Source organism: Nestor notabilis, unplaced genomic scaffold (genome assembly GCF_000696875.1).
Source record: "Nestor notabilis isolate BGI_N333 unplaced genomic scaffold, ASM69687v1 scaffold11488, whole genome shotgun sequence".
In the NCBI taxonomy this organism is placed as follows: domain Eukaryota; kingdom Metazoa; phylum Chordata; class Aves; order Psittaciformes; family Psittacidae; genus Nestor; species Nestor notabilis.
This window is the reverse complement of record NW_009938812.1, coordinates 38,718-59,201: the sequence shown is the minus strand read 5'-3', so window position 1 is coordinate 59,201 and position 20,484 is coordinate 38,718. Positions and strand designations below refer to the sequence as shown.

General features: G+C 36.1%; 1 protein-coding gene across 1 annotated transcript in view; it reads left to right on the top strand.

Annotated features, from left to right (window-relative positions):
- The first annotated feature begins 117 nt into the window (after nt 1-117).
- Nucleotides 118-20,484, top strand: part of CCDC73 (coiled-coil domain containing 73) — a 42,211-nt gene continuing 21,844 nt past the window's right edge. Inside the window, exons 1-8 of the mRNA XM_010019541.1 lie at nt 118-147; nt 943-1,014; nt 2,402-2,473; nt 3,205-3,240; nt 4,014-4,088; nt 6,058-6,096; nt 12,557-12,692; nt 15,557-15,636. Of these exons, the coding sequence (XP_010017843.1) occupies nt 118-147; nt 943-1,014; nt 2,402-2,473; nt 3,205-3,240; nt 4,014-4,088; nt 6,058-6,096; nt 12,557-12,692; nt 15,557-15,636 (540 nt within the window). The remainder of the gene's footprint in view (nt 148-942; nt 1,015-2,401; nt 2,474-3,204; nt 3,241-4,013; nt 4,089-6,057; nt 6,097-12,556; nt 12,693-15,556; nt 15,637-20,484) is intronic.

Sequence of the window (20,484 nt, the reverse complement as noted above, 5' to 3'; positions counted from 1 at the left end):
ATCAAAAGAAGTGTGACCAGCAGGTCAAAGGAGGTGATCCTGCCCCTCTGCTCTGCTCTTGTGAGACCTCACTTGGAGTATTGTGTCCAGTTCTGGTGTCCTCAACATAAAAAGGACATGGAGCTGTTGGAGCAAGTCCAGAGGAGGGCCACGAGGATGATAAGAGGACTGGAGCACCTCCCGTATGAAGACAGGCTGAGAAAGTTGGGGCTGTTCAGCCTGGAAAAGAGAAGGCTGCGTGGAGACCTTATAGCAGCCTTCCAGTATCTGAAGGGGGCCTATAAGGATGCTGGGGAGGGACTCTTCATTAGGGACTGTAGTGGTAGGACAAGGGGCAATGGCTTCAAACTTCAACAGTGGAAGTTTAGATTAGATATAAGGAAGAAGTTCTTCCCAGTGAGGGTGGTGAGGCACTGGAATAGGTTGCCCAAGGAAGTTGTGAATGCTCCAACCCTGGCGGTGTTCAAGGCCAGGCTGGACAGAGCCTTGGGTGACATAGTTTAGTGTGTGGTGTCCCTGCTCATGGCAGGGGGGTTGGAACTAGATGATCTTAAGGTTCTTTCCAACCCTGACTATTCTATGATTCTATGATTCCCTTTGAGTCTGGTTTTGTTGTAAGATGCAGAAGAGAATATATATGAAGGGGGAACTGTGCCTGCTGATGAAGAGAGCTATAATCCTCGTTCCTAATCTTCTGTTATGCATTTCAATCTAAGTTTAAAGTTATTGATTCTGCATATTTTCTGACCAGAACAGCTGAATTTATTTGCTATTTTGCCACATCTAGACGGCTTTTGTTTCCTTTTTTGCTGTGCAGTGTGTAGGCACATACTGTTCTATGTATTGGACTGTAAGGGAAGAAGAGTATGAATATACGATTTATGTTGGTGTTTGATTTGCAGGTGCTGTCTTATGTAAATTGGTGTGTTTGTTTTTAACTAGGAAACCGAGATTAATTATGAAGATCAAATAAGTAAAATTGTTGTAGAGAAACAGGAACTTGAATGGCAGAAGGTAACTTTCCTGCATGGTTCTAGCGTTTTAACTGTTGGCATTTAATTTCAATATGATATTAATATGGATTGTGATTTGGTACAATTTCCCTTTTTAAACCTCTGGTAACTTCTCAATGTGGAATGTGGTAGCCAATAGTTTATTGTTTAGCCATGAACTTCTGTAGCATTTATATTGATTTGGATTGTGCCCAGCCTAGAAATCTGATTAATGAAAGAGTACCATCATAATATTTGGCATGACTGGAAGTCTTCACTCAAAAGGGATATAAATATTGAAGCAATAAGACATTTAGCTTAACATGAGGCCTGTTGACACGTCAGTGTGGGGGAGGCTATGCAGCAGCTTCTCTGTGTTATGCTTGGCTTTGGCAAGTGCAAGTACCAGTGCAGTTGTAGAAACAACTTCTCTGGCAATGTTTTGGAGGTGACAGTTTTTCCCCAAAATTACTTTAAACAAACTTGTATGCCAGACGTATTTGAAAGTGGTTTGTCAGCTGTTAAGCACTCAAAATGAAGTTTTTGGTAAAATAATTTAGCATTCTTCCTAGGGTTAGGGCTTCTAAGGTTATGCTTTCATAGGAAATCCATTCCCTTCTCTCATACAATCAAACCTATGACCCCTGTCACTAGGTCACAAGATAAAAGGCTTTACTCTGTTTATTTTATGATCACAGAAAAAACAATAATTTCAGCTCTATCCTTGATCTCGGGATATTTAACATCTTAGTAGTAAAGGAAGACTATGTCATCTTGGAGTTCAACCTAACCATCTTAAATTAATAATCCAAACTGCCTTTTTTTTTTTTCTCTGAAAGATATATATATGCACACAGAAACAGGAAACATTCTATATTTGTAAAAGCAACAGGGCTTTCAATTTGTAGCCCTTCTTTGCTTTTTTTTTTTACCTAGCATTGCAATTCTTAGTAATCCGGGTTCAAAAGGGATAATTTCCATTCATTTTGAGACCTTAACAGCAATTTAGTTCACCATTAATAAAAAGATGGGACTTCTAGGCAGTTAGGTGAACTGTTTTTCTGCACTTTGTATTTAACATTGGCACATGTCAAACCTAATGCTATCCTAAGTTGGCAATGGGTGTTAAATTGCTTGTGCAGGTTGACAGAGTGGATAAGAGTCGCTTATAGAAATCCTGGCAACCAGAGAGCTGAATTGCAAATGAGAGAAGCTGCTACCAAAAAGATGATTACCAGTTAACAAATGTCTCTTTTTAGTCTTCAGGCTTTTTAATCAATCATGCCTTTCTAAAAATATTTAACAAGGAATCAGTTTGTTTTGTTTTTTTGGTTTTTTGTTTTTTTTCCTTGAAATCCCATATGTGTGGTTTGCTTAAGAGATTTAAACCTCACTGTTACTTTGAGCAGGAAACGCTGCAACATCAGATGGACACATTGCACCAACAAAACAAAGAAGCTATGGCAGCTCTTAAAAAACAGGTAGCAAAATAAGGTTGTCTAACTTTGACAGTGGGATTTTAAAAATGATGGCGTAACAACAAGTTACGAGTTCATATTAAAATATTTTTCTGTTGCATATAAAATGTTAGAATATACAGCTTTAAAAATTCAGGTCTTTTTCTTTCTTCCAGACGTAGTATAATGCCTGTATTTTGACAGTTTGTCCCGGTATACTGCTCTTTGTGGGAGAGAAAGAGCCCCCCCCTCCCCCAAATGGCATGTCCTCTGCAAGGTTAGATTCACAAAGCGTGGTAAAAGATCTGCCACATAACTTGCTCTGTTCAACATATGAAAGTGTGTTTCAGTCTTTCAAGTTGGGGTTGTGGGTTTTTTCTCCATAATACATAATCAACAAATTTGAGTGCTGAAAGAACTTGCAGAGAACAGTCATAGGAACTGAAACTGTTGCACATGGTGATGACGAGTTTATCACTAATGCTGCATCACAATCATATCTCACCAAAAAGAAATGGGCAAGCAATTAGGCTTTTTTCTTTCTTGAAAAAATAATTTGTGACTTACAAGCTTGCTGTTTGTGACTCTATAGTTACTATAGTTAAAGGGAGAAAACCCCCCAACAAAACAGGAAGTACACTCTGCATGGTAATGTAAGTGTATTGTCATGTTGAACGAATAAGATTAATCCCACGTGCTGTATTGATTTGTTTTTCGTTTGTTTGTGTTTTATTTATATGCTGCTGGCAACCAAGTTACAGGCAAGGATGATGGCCATGGAAGAAGAAAAGGTACTCTGTTACAATTATTTGCTACATGATAGTGCCATATAACTCACTGGACATGTTCTAAGTATAAGCTAAGTATATTACAGTTAAATTATTTTTCTTGCTAATGCCTTAGTGAAAGATAATTTTATGTAACCCCTTACTCTTGGGGTTTTGTTTAGAGCCTACAGAACTTCAATTACTTGTGAAATGTCACTCATATTAATTGCTGTCTGAGATTCTCACCTAATTTAATTCCTCTAAATTCCTTTGACTTTATTCACATGTGCATGTCATGCACATATAATTCACATGTATGTGCATATGTCACATATATACATATATATAAAAAACTTTAATATATGCTTATGTGTATTTAGTAATTGTAGTGGTAGCAGATTACACTTCAATCTTTGTGGACTGGAAAAGCTGAGGAAGTTGTTTCTGTGAAGACACTGCAACAGTGGATAAAAAAATGGATTTACGTGATTCTTTATTGTTTAGTATCTTTATTCTGAAGTAACTTACTAATTCTGCTTTCATCAGGCTTGTCTCTCACAGAAGAGAATATTTTTAAACTTCCTGACTAGTCATAAATGGTGAATAATCACTACCATGTTTTCACTTTGCTTTTTATTGTGATAGAAATAAAATTATTTGAATTTTCACCTGTTTTCATCAATGAATTGTTCTGTCATAGGGGAGTAGTGCTTTGTTTTGTAACATTCTTGTTGATAAATTCTTGTTGTAAATATACTTGTTCCGCCCAAATCCTGAAGTACAGCTTTTGTTGAAAGGGAAAATATCAACTTGCTGTAGAAACAAAGGAAAAAGAAATCGATGGACTGAAAGAAACATTAAAAGCTCTACAGGTAAACTGTTTGTTTTGGTAAATAACTTTCCTTGGTATGCAAGTGTTTTGGGTTTAGCTTTTCTAGTACGAAAATAGTTGTTTTTAAGAGGGCCTTCAAGGTCTTCTCATTTAATCTTTTTAGTATGTGTACACCTCACTTTCTAACACTAAGTTTCTGTCGTAGTCTTCAGTACCAAGACTACTTTAAGTTAGCTTTCCACCTAAAGTTCTTTTTCTCCAGAAGACTCCCAGACTCAGTAGAAACCCAAATAGGGTGTGAAATGTGCTGCCTTTTCATTTCCGTGGTCTTCCCCTTTCTGTTCTTGTCATCTTCTCACCCGTCTGGAAACTTGGGTTTTGGACACCTAAACAAGTATTCACACTGGGCTTCCAGTTAACAGCGCTTCCTGTGGGGTTTTATTATTTCCTCTCACTGGGAGGTTTCTATATTTACCACTTAATCCTTGGCTTTCCAATACCTGTTTGTCAGTAAAATGGTCAAATGAATGCAAAATTTACTCTGGTGCTGCATGTTATTTCTGTACTGAATTTTATATCGTTACTTGGTGTTGGAGCAGTTGTGGCTGTGATTCAAAGTCACTTGGAATAACAGAAGACATAGGGACATAGCTAGTATCTGGTTTTCTTTTAAAGGCCAAGGCAGATGTGTTGAAAATGGATTAAAACAGTAGAACTCAATACAAAAGAGAATTAGCATTGCAGCGCATTGCCAGATTTCAGGTATTGCCAGGAACTAATTATTTTTCTACCCAAAACTGAGTGGCATAATGATTCATTCTATTGAAATCAAAATGTTTATAATGGATTATTACCCATGACTTTGAAACATGTTCAGTTCTTAATAACATTCTCCTAAAACAGGATGCATTTACTTGGTTTGGTATCAGACTGTTTAATAAATTAGTTAACAGTGAAGGTGAGCAAAAGAAATTTATTGCTTTGGATGGCCATCTGTGCCATAGCTGTAAGGATTTTGGTGCCTTTTTTGAGCCTTGGTATAGCACAGATGATAGAGAATATCCCTCCATGGTCTGCTGAACATAATATGTGGACAGCAAGAGTAATGAAAGATTCCACTGGCCTTTCCCTTGTAAGATAAAACAGAAATTAAAAAAAATAAAACCTCAACATTAAATGTTTAATGTTCACAAATCAAATATTAGTGTAACAGTATAGCTCAGGTCTAGGAAATTCTGCTATGCCTTGAGGAAGCAAGAGGTCACAATGAACTTGTGGACTCAGAAAAATCAGCCTAAAATAAGAGTGAGGAATTTCTTATTTGGTTCTTTAGCCCCTAAAATGATTATTGTCTAGACCTTTTCTAGAAATATTTTCTATATAAGATTTACACGTACTGGGTTCTTTTGACATTTCCCTTTTTTTCTTTGACATTGTCAGTGTTTCTTTAAACATTCTAAGAGATATAGAGACTAAAGCTTTTGTGAACTTAAGTATTATGCAAGTCAAAATTCTGTTTTCAACAGTGTATTAAAAATAGCTTTAATGACTTCCAGTGTCAATCTTGTTACAATCTTGCATACTTTAATATGTCTTTATATGCCACCATTCAGAACATCTACCTAGACTCTTTTTTTATCCCAACAGGGAATGTCCTTATATTCCTCTAGGACTTTAATTTCTATCTCTTTTTCTTCTCTAAGAGTCTAGTTTACAGATTATGGTCCATTTACATATTATTTTTATGATACATGTCAGAAACCACAAGGATTTATGCATTTTTCAAAATTGTAGTAACAAATGAGTGTAAAGTGCATTTACATTACTTAAATATTAAAGTGAAATTATGAATTAATAACTACACTATTAATAGATTCACTTTGCAAAAAACCAGTACTGTATTGAATAGGCAATAAATGCAATTAAATCTTAGGTATGAGAATACCTAAATATGCAGATTTGAAAAAATGTAACTACAGTTTAGTGAATACCTCCCTTTTGTTTTACAGATTTCAAAATACACTTTACAAAAGAAACTGAATGAAACGGTAAGAAATTAATAAAAGTAAAAAATAAGGTACAGATTTTATGAAAAGAGAATATCTGCTTAGTGTATCATGCAAGTACTAGCCACCTCTAATACTTAAATAATGTGTGATAATTATTACAAATAACCAAAAGAGGAAATGTCAGCTTTGAAACTGAAAAATTTTCAAATCCATATTTTTTTTAAAATTTTTTTATTTTTAGGTTTTCATAATGTGACAGCTGCTATTTAGCATGCAGAATGTTTTCTCCCTGGATTAAAGTGTAATTGGTACATTTGTTCTCTTTATAGGTTAGAGTGAAGATTTTTTCCAGACTGTGTTTTGAATAATGTAATTATATTACCCTTATGCTTATAGGATCTAGCATATTAAACTAAAAGAAGTACTGGAGAATTCTAAGCAGGTTTCTTTTTTTAAGAAAACCTGATGTTTTTCCTCTCACACTTTTTTAGTCCTCAGAATTACTTCATAACAACAGTTCCCTGAAGAGTTTAGATTTCATCCAGTCCATCTTACTCCCTTTGACACATAGAGTAAATTTATGTAGAGTGACAGCACAGTCACTCTGAACCCTGTTGTGTGTTTTAGGAAGTAAAAGAGTGAGCTGCAGAAACATTGCTAAGCTTGATTGAATAAATGCTGTGAAAATTCTGCTGCTGCTCAACTGGAAAGAATAAAGATAATATTGTCAGACCATTACAAACTGTGATTTTAATTAAGAAGCTCAAAAAACTAGGGTCCAGTTTAGCTTTAAGTACCATGACATTTGTACTGAAAGTCATCTTCAACGCTACAGTGGTTTTACACAAAATATGGTGAAATTGAATAATGTGCCCTTTGACCTGGGAGATAAGGCTACAAGTTAAAGATCAAAGGCAACATAAAATGTGTTTTGTCTTACTTCACTTTTAACTTGTATTTATTCTTAAAATACATCTGGTCTAAAAATGTGTTTAAAATACACAAATTATTGAACTTAGATTTAGGTAATTTCATATATTGTTTTTCTTTCCTAACTTGCAAGGTCAGTCTTCCATATCAATGAGAATATTTAAATCATTACACCTACTGGAAATGTATCTGTGCTGCTTAACCAAATATCTTCCCTTCTTATGTTCATAGATTTTATGTTTATAATCTTTTTGCTTATTTGAAAATGTTGAAATCATTGAAGTACTATGATACAGAGAATGGTTATTAAAAATACTACTGAGTAGGGGTCTAGATACTAGAAACTGTATTTTGCATGTACACCAAACGTAACATGTGTGGCTTGGCCATATTTATAGAAGATGTTCTGTTATGAAATGATGAAAACAGAAAAACACAAGGTAAATAGAAGCAAATTATTTCCTACCACCTTACACAGTAGCGGGCTCATACTGGTTTAGACTAAAGTCAAATTCTACCAGCTTTAATCCCTGCGTAGTTGCACTGAAATAAATGGTATGTTCTAGGGATCAAGGTAGTAGTAACCATGTAGACTGTCTTAGTTATCACATATGGCAAAATGCTTAGAAGTAAAATGGATAAAATTCCAAACTATACATTTATCTGAGACCCATGGCTATTTCAATTTTAAGTTTGTTAAAGACAGATTAGACCATACCCTGGCTAGTGTTTTGAAAGTAAGCAGATGTGCTGTTTAGTTTATATCTGATGCCTTAGAAATCCTGCCAGTCAGTAAACAAGATTTTGTATGTGCTGGGAATTGAGCATGCCTTACTGATGTAGCATTTTGTTCTGGTTTTGTTCCTTTAATCCAGTTCTTTAGTCTAGTAAATGCATTGTTAATGTTTTGCATGTACACCATACTGTAGTGTTCTATCCCATTAAGTTTTTGGGAAAATTGTAGTGCTGATACAGTTCTTAACATACATGCTAGAATTTTGACATAGTGGAAGGTTTTGTTTCATATTGAAAGACTGTAGAGAGACAGAAATAAGGGATGTCTTTTTCTTCCATCTTTGCTTTGTTTCATGAATGGAAGTGTTGATTATTGTGTATGGCGTAGTCACTTTGCACCTCACTGCATATGGATAGTAACACTTGTGCAGTCAGGAGGCTTGCAAGGTAGTTACTACAAAGCTAGCTGTCTTGAGAGGATATATTTGAGTGTGGGGTCTCTATTGTATTCTTTTTCTTGTTGCATCTGTTCCTGTGTTCCCTTGTTAACTTGAGTTGTCTGATCCTGGGCATGTCTGAGAGAGTGAGCATTTAGAGTTATTTGTCTTCTGCAGTGCCTAAATCTTAAATATATGTAATTGTGATAAAATACAAAGCCCAACAAGAATGAGATTAAGCTAGTGCTGGCTGGTTTAGAGACCAAATCTTGTGTGCAGTTCAGAGGAGCAAATGTGGAGTATGAAATCTCTGTGTAGTCAGTGGGGAGACATCACTGTCTACCAGGTAGTGATTCAGTGCATCAGTATTAATGAGTAATGTAGATGGGGTGACTACCTCTGTGAATGACTAGTAATTTGTCTAGTTTCACTTGCTGACTGTGTTGATATTGGTAAACTAAATGTTTGTGAGACCATTTAGTGGAGCTGCAGTCAAGCGATAGGAAACGGTCTAGGTTCATTAAACTCTAGTGCCCTTCAAAACAGAGGGAACCAGCCTCCAAATAACCCACATTGTTCCCAGCAGAGAGTCTCCTGAGCTGTGCCCAGGAACTGCTTACATGTGTGCTACTTGGCACAAGCCAAGATGGGCCAGGGATATTTTAACGGCAGTGTAGGCATTTCCTGAGAGCTTCCTTGCCACCATTTCATTTTCTAATACAGATGTAGTTACCAAATGACTGAAAAATTACTTACTGCAAAATGTTAAGTAAATGTAATTTTAGAAGTTGGTTTCATCTTAATAATATAAGTTAGGAGTGTTACTTTTATTTTTCCATGTCTTTTAGGAATTTGCCTGTAATTATACTATGTTATTTAAAAATACAGTGAGGGGAAGTGATACAGTATAAATAAAAATAAGTATTTTAAAGTAGAAAAATGGTGAGAACTAAAGGAACCATGTGGAAAAAATTTCCTATATTGAAGATTTACACTTGGTAACCCTTTGCATAATTTTCACATGATCTTGCCCTAGGACTCCATGTCATTACATCTCCTTTGTTTCTCTGACACTTTCACCTCCCAATTACCACCTTCTGCTTCACTGAGTAACTCTGACTAGTGACTCAATTTCCAGAGTATCTTTGAGATATGAGCAATTCCCTCTTTGTCTTCCTCCAGTCACCTACCTGACCCTGAGCTATTTCTCTGGTCTAGTTCCACCAAGAAATCATTGTGCCTCGACAAACCATATGGCCACAATCAATTCCACTCCCCATCCCAGCTTATCTTTATTACTGGTGGAGGGCAGGGCAATAATTTCTGTTCTTGAAGTATCAGACATCACGAAGAACAACCAGCATTCTGTGGGTCTTACTCCAGCTCCAGGGTCATCGCCTCCCTATCCTGTAGTGTCTCCTGATGTTTCTTGATTGTCTTCCATAGAAGAATGTTTTAAGACCCTTTCACTGTGAGTGGAAGAATCACATACTCAGACTTCTATTTTACTGTGCACTAAGTCTGGAGAGCAGCTTGCCATCAAAAATCATATTTAGGCAAGTGCTAAGCTCTTAATAAAACTCTTGAGGACATAACAGGCCAATTCCTTTTCTCATTGGAAAGAGCCCTGGGAAACAACGAAGCATATTTCTACTTTTCTAGCGAGGCGGAGGGACTAACACAGTTTTTCTGACTTAAGAAATGAATTGGGAGAGCAGTAAGAAAAATCCATATAAAAGAAAGCTCTTTGAGTGCCAAATTAGTGATGCCTTCCTGTTCATTGATCTCTGAGAATAAATAGACCTGAATGACTATCAGGAAACACAAATATAATTATAAACTTTGATTTTTTGTTATAAAATCCACATCCTAGCATTAGTAAGGATAGTTCTTCAACAGTTAACTTATGGTTAGGAAAAAGCCAAAGTACGTGAACATTCACAACCTGCATTCCTTGCACTGATTCTGTAAGTGGTGGTGTTTCCTTACCAGTGCTTCCATTATGACTTTCCATTTGCTGTAGTGTGTTTAATTTCATACCTTATAAAACATGAGAAATTTGTATTGTATATCCTGTTTTGCTAGCCTTATGTTGGTCATTTCTTTTGATTACTATCAGCTTTCATTATCCTCTGATGCTTGGACATGTATTGCATTTGTTACTGTATGGAAATGGAGCCTTACACAAGCCAGACACTGGGCCACATTCATCCCTGCGTAACTTGAATTTACACGTATTTGCTGTGTTGCTTTCCTGTAGGTTAGAAATAGATTAGATGTCTAAATATATGGGTGTCTTTTCTGAGGAATTAATTTAACTCATTCTCTTCAGGGAAAACTTAAGTTGACCCAATATACCTACAAAGCTATTAACAAAAATACAGTTTAAAGAGGAACACAAATATATATTGAAGGACGGATAAAAAGTAACTTTCTTTAAAAAAAATCAGTGGCATGTGTCAATATAGTTTCCTGTGAATATCTATTTTCAATCACCCCCTTGCAAAGCAAGATTGGTAACATTCATTAAACTTAAATACATTTTAGTTAATTACTGTAAGGGATTCATTACAGTAAGATATTACGTAGGCCAGCATGTTAACAGAAGTAAAAATAAAGTATTAGATGCTTAGAAATGTAAGCATCTTACTACAGATACAGAATCATAAAGTATAAGTAAATTTGCCATATTTGAAGATATTACAACTGCTGTTGATACTGAGGAATTTATAATTACTCATTAAAAGTTAAACTATACTTTTCTGGGAAGCTTGGAGTATTAATTTACATTAGTTTCACTAATCTAAATGAAGGTCACCAGTACTCTTTGGAATTACTTGATGCAGTTCTGTTCTTCAGCAAGTATGTTGAAATTCTTTTAATTATGTGTGTCAAACACACATTGTCTTAATAGTTAAAAACGGCAGTGCAAGAACAATCCCAGAACTGGAGTGGATAAGGCTGTTGGGTGTCTCTGGAGATGTCTTAGTCTACCCCTGCCCTGCTCAAAAAAGGGTCAGTTAGAGCTGGTTGCACAGGGCCATGCCCAGTCAAAGGTTTAGTATCTCCACAGTTACAGACTCTGTAGCCTGTCTGTGCAACCTGTTCCAATGTTTGACCACCCAGACAGCAATTTTTTTCCCCCTCCAGTTTAAGTGAAATGTTCTGTATTGCACTTTGTGTCAGTGAGCACCACAAAGAGGAGTCTGGGTCTTCTTTATCTCCTACCCCTTCACCCAGCATTTATACACATTTATCAGATACCCGCAGTCACCTCTCCTCCAGGCTGAACAGTCACAGCTCCCTCGGTCTCTCCTTGCATGTCAGGTGTTTAAATCCCTTGATTACCGTAGTGGCCCTATACTTTAAACAGTGCTGTATTGAAAACAAACAAACATAAATATTTTTGTTTGAGCTGTATTGCAATATAGCTTAGAACTTTTGCCTTGTCAATTAAACCCATGTTATGCTGGAAAAGTCTTTAAAACCATAAGAGGAAGACAGTGCTTTTACTAGTGGCTTTACAAAGAAGACTGAACACTGTTTGCATAATAGATTGCTTTTGTTGTGTACCAGGAGACAGTAAACGTCTATAGGCCTTATGTTCATGATGCATACACTAGCACTGTTGCCAGAGTTTAAGGAGCTCCTGCTCATATCTGCCTCCATCCACTTACTCATTTCTGCCCTGTGGTGTTCTCTGAAGGTGCTGGGGCAGTGGGTTGTGGCAGCTGTGATCTTTTTAGCTGTGACCCAAGAGCATGGTGTATTTTGTTGCATACTACAGTAGGGACAAACAAGCAGCTAGGGCAATGAGGGACAAACATGTGAAGCTGAAGCTATAGATACAGATTTTGAATATAGATTCAGAGCTATATTGTTTTGAGTCTGCAGCCCAAGACATGGGCAGGTACTGCCCCAGTCTGAATAGCAGATGTGGGGTGGGAGCTGTATTAAACTGCATGGCCATCCTTCATCAGAGGAATGAGAGAATGTAATGCTGTACTGCATGGTAGTGCAGGAGGGGAAGTATAAACCGCAGGCAGCATTAACACGTTAGGCTAGTGGCAGAATAAATAACATGTTTAAGCCACATAACAAAGGAAAACTTGAAATTGGGATTTGAAAACAGTTAATACAGTTCTGCAAAAAGTTCTCCTAAAGAATACATGAGTATATGTTAAAATGCTTTCTTGATAATCTAAGCTACAGGTGAAGGTCTTTGAGATGAGGTGCTATCTGGAGATGGGAACCGATCACTAGATGCGAAATAGGCAATTGAGATATTCTGGGAATGATTTTGCATTTATGCTAGTATGTTAAAAAGTGTTTGGTGAGTTGATTGATACATGCCAGTTATTATCATTAAGTAGGTGCTCCATTTATGTTTCTAACAGGATCAAAAATTACAGATGCACTTAACAGCAAAAGAAGAGCATCATAAGAAACTGAATGAAGTTGAGAAGTGTTATGCTACTATTGCAAGTCAGTTTGGAATCATAAAAGGTGTTCATAGAAAACTGGAGCATAGCGGTATGTATGTCTTCAGTGTCCTCCAGCATTTGTTTTCTTTGCTGTATATTGATGACAGTGAGTTGTAGGTATCTGGCAGTTTAGGAAAACAGTAGCTACCTCATGCCAAGCATCAGATACTACAACTGACAATTACTGGATCTCAGCAGCTTCATCAGTGTTTTTTTCTGTGGCAGAGCCAGGTTAAGCAGTACAGGCCCTGTACCTCTTCTGCTCTTTGCTGATACACTGCTACTATTATGTTTATGTGCGATCACATAGTAAATTATATTGAAGAATGTATTTGTGTTCAAAACAACAAAGCAGCACATCAACTTCCTGTTGCCATTCAGCATAATCAACTTAAACAGTTGTACCAGCACAAATGAGGGGGTAAGAGTAAAGGAATTAGCAAATAGGGGAAAATGAATACTTTTTAAAGTAGGTTTAGTACTGGGAAATGGACAGAAAACATTAATGAAATAATAAAAATTATTTTATTGTACAAAAATATAAGATCTTAAAAGCAGTTCAGTAAATAAATAGGGTGATATGAAGTTTTATGTTGGTACTGTTACATAGGTTCTGACTACATGGCAGTTTAAGTCTTATAAATCTGTATCATATTCCTGTCGCTGTGTTGAAACATAAAATTATCTATGAAACTGTTAACATGCATAAATATTATTCCACATACTTTTGTTATATGAATATATAACTTTTATCTGCAAAATAATAAAGCTGATAACCTCAAGTAATAAAAATACCTAATTTTAAAAAGTTTTGTACCTATTAATTTGAGAGATAAATACTTGTTTCTCACAACAAAGTGATAAATTTCTGTTCAAACATCACAGTGTATGTGTAGAACGTGAACGTGTGTATTCCTTTGTGTGGCTGGGGTTTTAATTCATGTAAACAGAACATAAATAAAAATAAGAATTGTTTTTTTAAGGAAAGGGAGAAGTGGTTGTATAACTCAAACCGAACAAAAACCCAAACAAGCAAACTTTTCAAATACCAAAGCTTGTAAGTTTGGGGGTTGTTTTTCAGCCTGAAACCAAATAGTTTTTTCAGCTCTAGTTTGAATAAACTCATAACATGTTCAATGTGTATTTGTGGTATTTCAGTACCTCAAGTTACTTTTTGTATTTTTTTTTCTTTTTTTAATAGGCTAATATTTAATATTAAAAACTAAGAGGAAACACGGCTGTGTTTTCCTTTTATTTTTACTGGACAGGGCCTTCCTATTATGTTAGATACAGGAAAGTCTTTTTGCAATTTCATGGAAAAATAATATTTACTCTCAGTATTTACGCTATTTGAACCATACATAAATGCCTTTTGCCATGTTTCTACTTTATATTTATCAGTAATTGCAAAACGAACCTGTAAAAAAAAGATTTCAATGTTACTGCTTCTGTTCAAGAAGCCAATCAGTTCACCAGGTGGCTTCTATGACAACTGCTTGTGTGTCTTTTACTGCAGAGATAATGCAACTTGCATTGCAGTATGTAAGATGTGCAGTAAGCTTAGTAGGTAACTCGTAAATTCTGAGCAAGGAACTGAGGTCAGTGGAAAAGTCTGGCAGGAAGTATGCCAGCCATTGTGTATGCAAATTGTTTAAATTTATAAACTGGTGCTTTATCTGCTTTATTAAAGCAGCATGTAGGTAAACAAGACGGTGTAACATTGGTGTTCTGTAGTGCTGTATAGGAAAAATACCACCATTTATAATAAATCTAAACCTTTATTGTCTAACCAGTGTTCCATCATTAGTATTTTAAAGCTAGAGAATCGACACGACTCCTGTTGAAAGATAAGAGAGAGTTTTACCAGTTTTTGTCTGCTTGATTTCATTTTTTTCCTTCATTGTATCAGAAGGTATTGTTACATTCTTAAGTATTTTCATTTGTTACGCATATATTCTTATATAAAACTGCAAAATTGCTTATTGTATTGTAAGGCTGTTGTCCACTGTTCCCCATGATGCTTACCATCTTTAACAGAAAAGGCTTCCTGGGTGTGATGGAGTGTCTTGGGTTCTTGTACTTCGCAAGTATTCTTGTGCCAGAAGCTTTCTGAATAAATAAAGAAAAAAAGATTAGGAAGAATGAAGAGGAATCAGGGAATAGAAAAGGCTGAAGAGAGCTCAGAGGATCCAAACCCAAAGATTGAATAGAGGAGACTGAAAAAGTACAGGGACCAGTGAATATCTTCAGCTTTTAATTGTGAAACTTCAAGCAATTTCCCAGAGATACCTTGGCCTGGCTAAAGTCTAAGAGAAAATTGCCTTCCCTTTCAAAAAGGGCAGAGATGATTCTTAGAGTTTTCCTCTCCATTATCCTCTGCTGATTGCAGTCTTCTGTGTCCTGTATGCATATAACTCTGTACATCTGTTAATTATTTGAATGTGCTGTGGTCCATTTGAATGTAATGTGTTCCATTATGTTATGTTCCTCTGAAAATAATTAAACTCATCAAAAACTACCAGCAAAGCCTTAGTTAAAAAAACCCCACAAACCCTCAGATTAAAAGCTCATGGAGAAATGGTCCTAATAAAATGACATCACCTGATACTAAAAATTTAAATTACAATTAAAAAAAAAAGGACGAACCAACACACAGAAGAGTCTTAACTCATAGTTCAAGGTATAGAACAACTGATACTACCTGGTGTAATCCTGCAGTGTAGTATCACACTAAACAGAAACCATTCTAAACAGTAACCATTCTAAACAGAAAAAGTAGAGTCGTATTTTCAGTCTTAGTCTCCTTTCCACAAAGATGTTTAATTATGTTATAAATTATATGCACATACATTGTAGTTATAAATCAAATATTCAAATATGAAAGTATTGACATGTTTTAACTTTTATTTAAAGTACAGGAAGCAATACAGCTCAATAAGAAACTAACATCAGTGAATAAAAGACAAGAGACCGAAATAAGTAATCTGAAGGAAGTAAGTCTACTGTTCATTTCCGATGTGGGATTCTTTGGGACTTCTATAAACTGCTGTAATATTAATAGTAATGGACCAGCAGCAGCAATGTTCTTCATTCTGTGATTAATGCCTACATTAGTTTTATGCTTCCTTGTTATGCACAGGTATTTCACATGAATGCCAATTAAAACTGGAGCAGCTCTGAATAGTTTTTGTAACTTGGGAATTTTTATTTACCTCTACAGTGTCCTACTTGTTTCTCTTTAATGATGGTCAGTCTTTCTTCTTCCTGTGCTGTGTTGTCACTGCTTCTCCCCTTTGATATGGAAAGGTAGCAGTGCTGATTTCAATGTAGTCAGAAAGATAGAACATGACAAGTAGATGCCGTAGAAGCAAGCTGGTAGCTGCTGTAACTGAATCTCCATCAGAAATGGGAGAGTTTTGTGACAGGGCATCTGAGACATTAAATAATAGTGATGCTATGGACAAAGAAGTTGACTGACCATTATACTCTTTTCTGCCCTCGTCTATCCAGAGACTACTATTTGCCAAGTACATTTTTGAGTTGCATTCTTGAACACATGTAATAGTGGGAAGAATAAAGTTCTATTTTCCCATATAATACAGCAAACCTCAGGGTCAAGAAGATCAGATGTTGAAGTTACTGAAATCTCCAAGATTTCAGAGCTCCTGCCACCATAAAAGCAGACCAAGAAACACAATGACAGTAAAGCAGAACACGGGAAAATTCTCAAATTATTGTCTAAATCACAGCTGGGTTTTAAGGCATTTAGAAATGTTTATTTAGCTACATAATTCAAATGATAGGTTATTTTTATATATATATAAACTATATATATTATCTGAAATATTGGATGGATGGAAGAGCAACAGAAAAATATTGCAAGTTGTCAGTGGTGACAACTTTCCCCTGTAGAAGGAAATATTTGCTGTATTTATTAGAATGCTAAAATCATCATAGCTATGGATGTCTGAGGATAACTGTTTTCACTGAGTACACCTCAACAGTACAGTGCCTTTAGAAGAGGATAATTTGTATGTGCCAAAAAAAGGGACATTCATGAAAATGGTTTAGTGGTGAACTTGGCAGTCCTGGGGTAGAGGTTGTACTTGATCTTAAAGGTCGTTTCTAACCTAGCTGATTCTATGATACTTTTATTGTAATATATTGTAAACATTAAAATTTAGGAGGTTTAGAATTACTTTTTTTAAGCACCACAGTAAATTAGCTTTGGTTAAAAAACCAATAATAATTCATTACTTAGAATTCTCTGAGAGTAACTAATTTGAGAGGTGAGAAAAGAAAAATGTTTAAGAAAATTTTACATAGTAAAATTTGGGAGTAAGAGGTGTGCAAGATAAACCGATAGTGATTTATGGACTCCAGTAATCTAACATATTGCTTGATCCGGTTTTTTTTCAGCTGTACTCTTGATTCTTAAGGTCATGGGTGATGAATTTCAAATAAAATACTGTTAGCTTAGCAGAAGGGGTCACCTGAAACTTAATCTGGCTTCCTCAGTTCACCAGGAAATGCCTTTGTTGTGGTTGAATTTCTTGTTGGTTGTTTAGTATTTGACCATCTTATTCTGAGTGATGGTGGAAAACTGAACTGGAATGTAATTTCTTAGCATTTTAATATTCACGTAGTGCTGCAGCACTTTGCTGTGGCAGTATCTTATTTTGTAAACAGGCTTCCCAGGGAAGTGGTGGAATCACCATCCCTGGAAGTGTTCAGAAACCGTGTCGATGAGGCCCTTAATAACATGGCTTAGTAGTGGCCTTGGCAGTGCTGTGGGAATGGTTGGACTTGATGATCTTAAAGCTCTTTTCCAACCTGGTTGATTGATTCTGTGAGGAAAACAAAAAAAGAAGTGGGGTTGTTTATTTGTAAATATAGGTTTTTCCTCAAACTGCAGCATTTCTGTGAAAACTGAGTTGAAAATAAACAATACAGAAAAACAAGCAATTCTTTTGGGTCACTCTGCAAGAATCTCTATTTTGACAGTTTGCTTATAAAACATTCCTGGAAAGTTATGTAGTAAGAGAGTGCATTTCTGAACTGTGTCTATAATGGCACTTGTTAGTTCAGCACACCTTCAGTTTGTGAAGGGCTGTGGGCTCATCTTTTGGGTCACTCTGCAAGAGAAGAGAAAAGTGCTTGAACCCAGTAAGAAGTGCCCTGAGGTACATTCATTTCAATGTGATTATCTTGTACTTAGAGTAACCATTCTAAAAGTGATCTTAAAGCAGTCAAGTGTTTACCCTTGTTGGGGGATGTGTCTGAGCTGAAGGGAGCTATGAGAGACACAAAGCAATGAGAAGACTTTGATACTTAGAAGAGTTTGGAAGAAGGATTACCAGGCTGTTTTCACTTGCTGCATAGCTGAAAGAAGTCATGATACCTGCAGCACAATTGGCACAATTTACAAAGCTGGTTTAATCTGCCCTGGAGACTTGGCTGACCTCTAACAGCTCTGACAACTTGTGGGTTCAAGCTTTTTTCCTCTATAGCCTCAGTGCTGGAGTGGCAATGACTGTCCATAGTACTAAAATCTTAATTTGGCTGTCAGCTCTTATCACAGCCATTAGTTTGACTCAGACCTGGAAGATCTCACACATTTGTTCTTAATGGGAATATGAAGTTAGTAATGCCATTCAACATTTATGCATAAAAATAAGCTAATCTCCAATTTTAATGAAATTGCAAGTTTGTGATGGGGGCCTTAAATATGTACAACAATAAAACCTGGGTTAAATTGAGGTCTATTCTGCACAGGTTTAGTCATGTGGGATTTGTGAAAAGAAATATTAGTTAGAGAGCTTGTAGTTTCCTCTTGACGTTGTCTGCTTACAAGTCCAGTTCCTAAATCCTAGCTTTAAGGACTGTGGCATAACTTCCTTTTCAGTAACATTTATTTTGGGATTTGAACATTACATAGTCAATATGGTAAGATTCTTTTCAACCACTATGAAAAATCTGGCCAAGAAAAAGGTGTCCTTTATTCTGCTGCTTAGAAGAACAGCTCAAGGCCTGAAAGAGTGCAAGAGAGTTGTACTGATCTAGGAAGAGAGCAAGAAGATATAATTTTGGATACAGTTAAAGTTTGTGTAAGGTATCAGCACTGTCTTGGGAAGTGGTTACATCTGCTTGTGCTGGTTGCTTTTCCAGTCCTGTAACTCCTCTTCATGCTGGCATGTGGATTTGTGTGGCCTTGAGAGAAAGCAGAACGAAAACTTTGTATTGATCAAAACTACATTTCACCAAAAAAGGGGGAAGTTTTAGCTTGGATCAGCTGGCAAAAGGAAAAGACATTGAGGGAGCAGGACTGTTTCTTTTTTGACACTCGACTTTTGCTGGCTTGAAGTTTCTGAAACCATGTCCCTAAGCGTTGGCTGAACAACACATCAAAGGAACGGGTTTAAAGCCTTATCACTCTTTCTTAGCATTCCTCCAAAACTGATAAAATTATTTTCCAGATTCAATTTAATTTATAGGGTTCTGAATGCTACTGGTGATCTTATGAATGACAGAAAGCTACTAGGGAAAAAAAAAAAACCATGGCAAAAACTCTGGGGGTGATTGTTTTTTGGGTTTTTGTTTTTGTTCTGTTTAATTGCAGAGTATAAGAAAACATACATTTTCTTATGTATGTATAAAATTCCTTTATTGTCACAGCTCCACAGCTTGTACTTTCACTCACCATGGAAAACTTTCCCATGATTTCTGTGGTTTGATTTGTGTTGTTTCTTTTCAGGTTTGTATTGGGTTTGTTGGTTGTTGGTTTGGTTCCAGAGGGATTCTATGCATCTACCTGCGATACACAAATTAAAAAAATCCAATCAGATTTTCTACCTCAAGGGCATGATTTACTTAGTACAACTTGTTCTTTTCCTGGGACAAAATAAATAATGCTAAGAAAGAGTGATAAGGCTTTAAACCCATTCCTTTGATTTTTAAGCACGCAGTGAACTCTGACTTAGAAAGTCTACAGTATTGGATCCACAGGAGGCTTTTGCACCTGCTCATGTAGCACACAACCTGTTAGCTGTGTTCTGTATACTGTTAACCTGGTTCTCTGCAAAGTTGGACACAGTGCACCTTTTTACTTTTACAAAGCTAAAACTGCTTGCACCTTCTGCCACTCTCTTTCATTACAGAGCCTTCTAGTAAAAACAGTACAAGTAATACTGAAAAGGTGGAAAAAGCCTTAATAGCTTATAGAGTATCATAATTCTAACACATGGCTGTCTTTGGGTTCTATAATTGATTCTGCAATTACACTTAGTGCTTGCTAGATTATTCTAGGTTTATTTATGACTAAAATACATGAGAAATACAACTCTAGGGGAAAAAAAAAAGATTTCAACATAGTGCCTCTACTTGTATTTTCTGCAAAACCTTGCATTTGTGAATTTCAGCTACAACATAATCTTCCCTTTTTCTTTTGTCCTGTTATATGATTTTGTCCAGAACAGTTAAACCATTGGTCTGTGATAAGATGGAATTCCAGTTTTGTGAAGAAAAGTTAAACAGACCAAACTTAGTTGTTAGATAAAACTATTACCATTCTGAATGCTTGGTTCACCACTATGGCATCATGAAGAATTCTTGATACTATCTGTGAACAGCATTCATAACCTCTGCTATTTGTCTGAGTAAACGTCAGAGTGCTCAAGGAGAGAGCGATATTAAACAGACTACCTTGTACCAGAATGGGAGGGGTGGGGGAGAACAGGGCACAATATTTATGACTCCAGGAACTGTAAGTTGTAATTTAATGAGATCAAAGCATTTGCTATTTATTTGTTGCTCTAGGAGCTGGGAATAAACTGGTCAGAAAA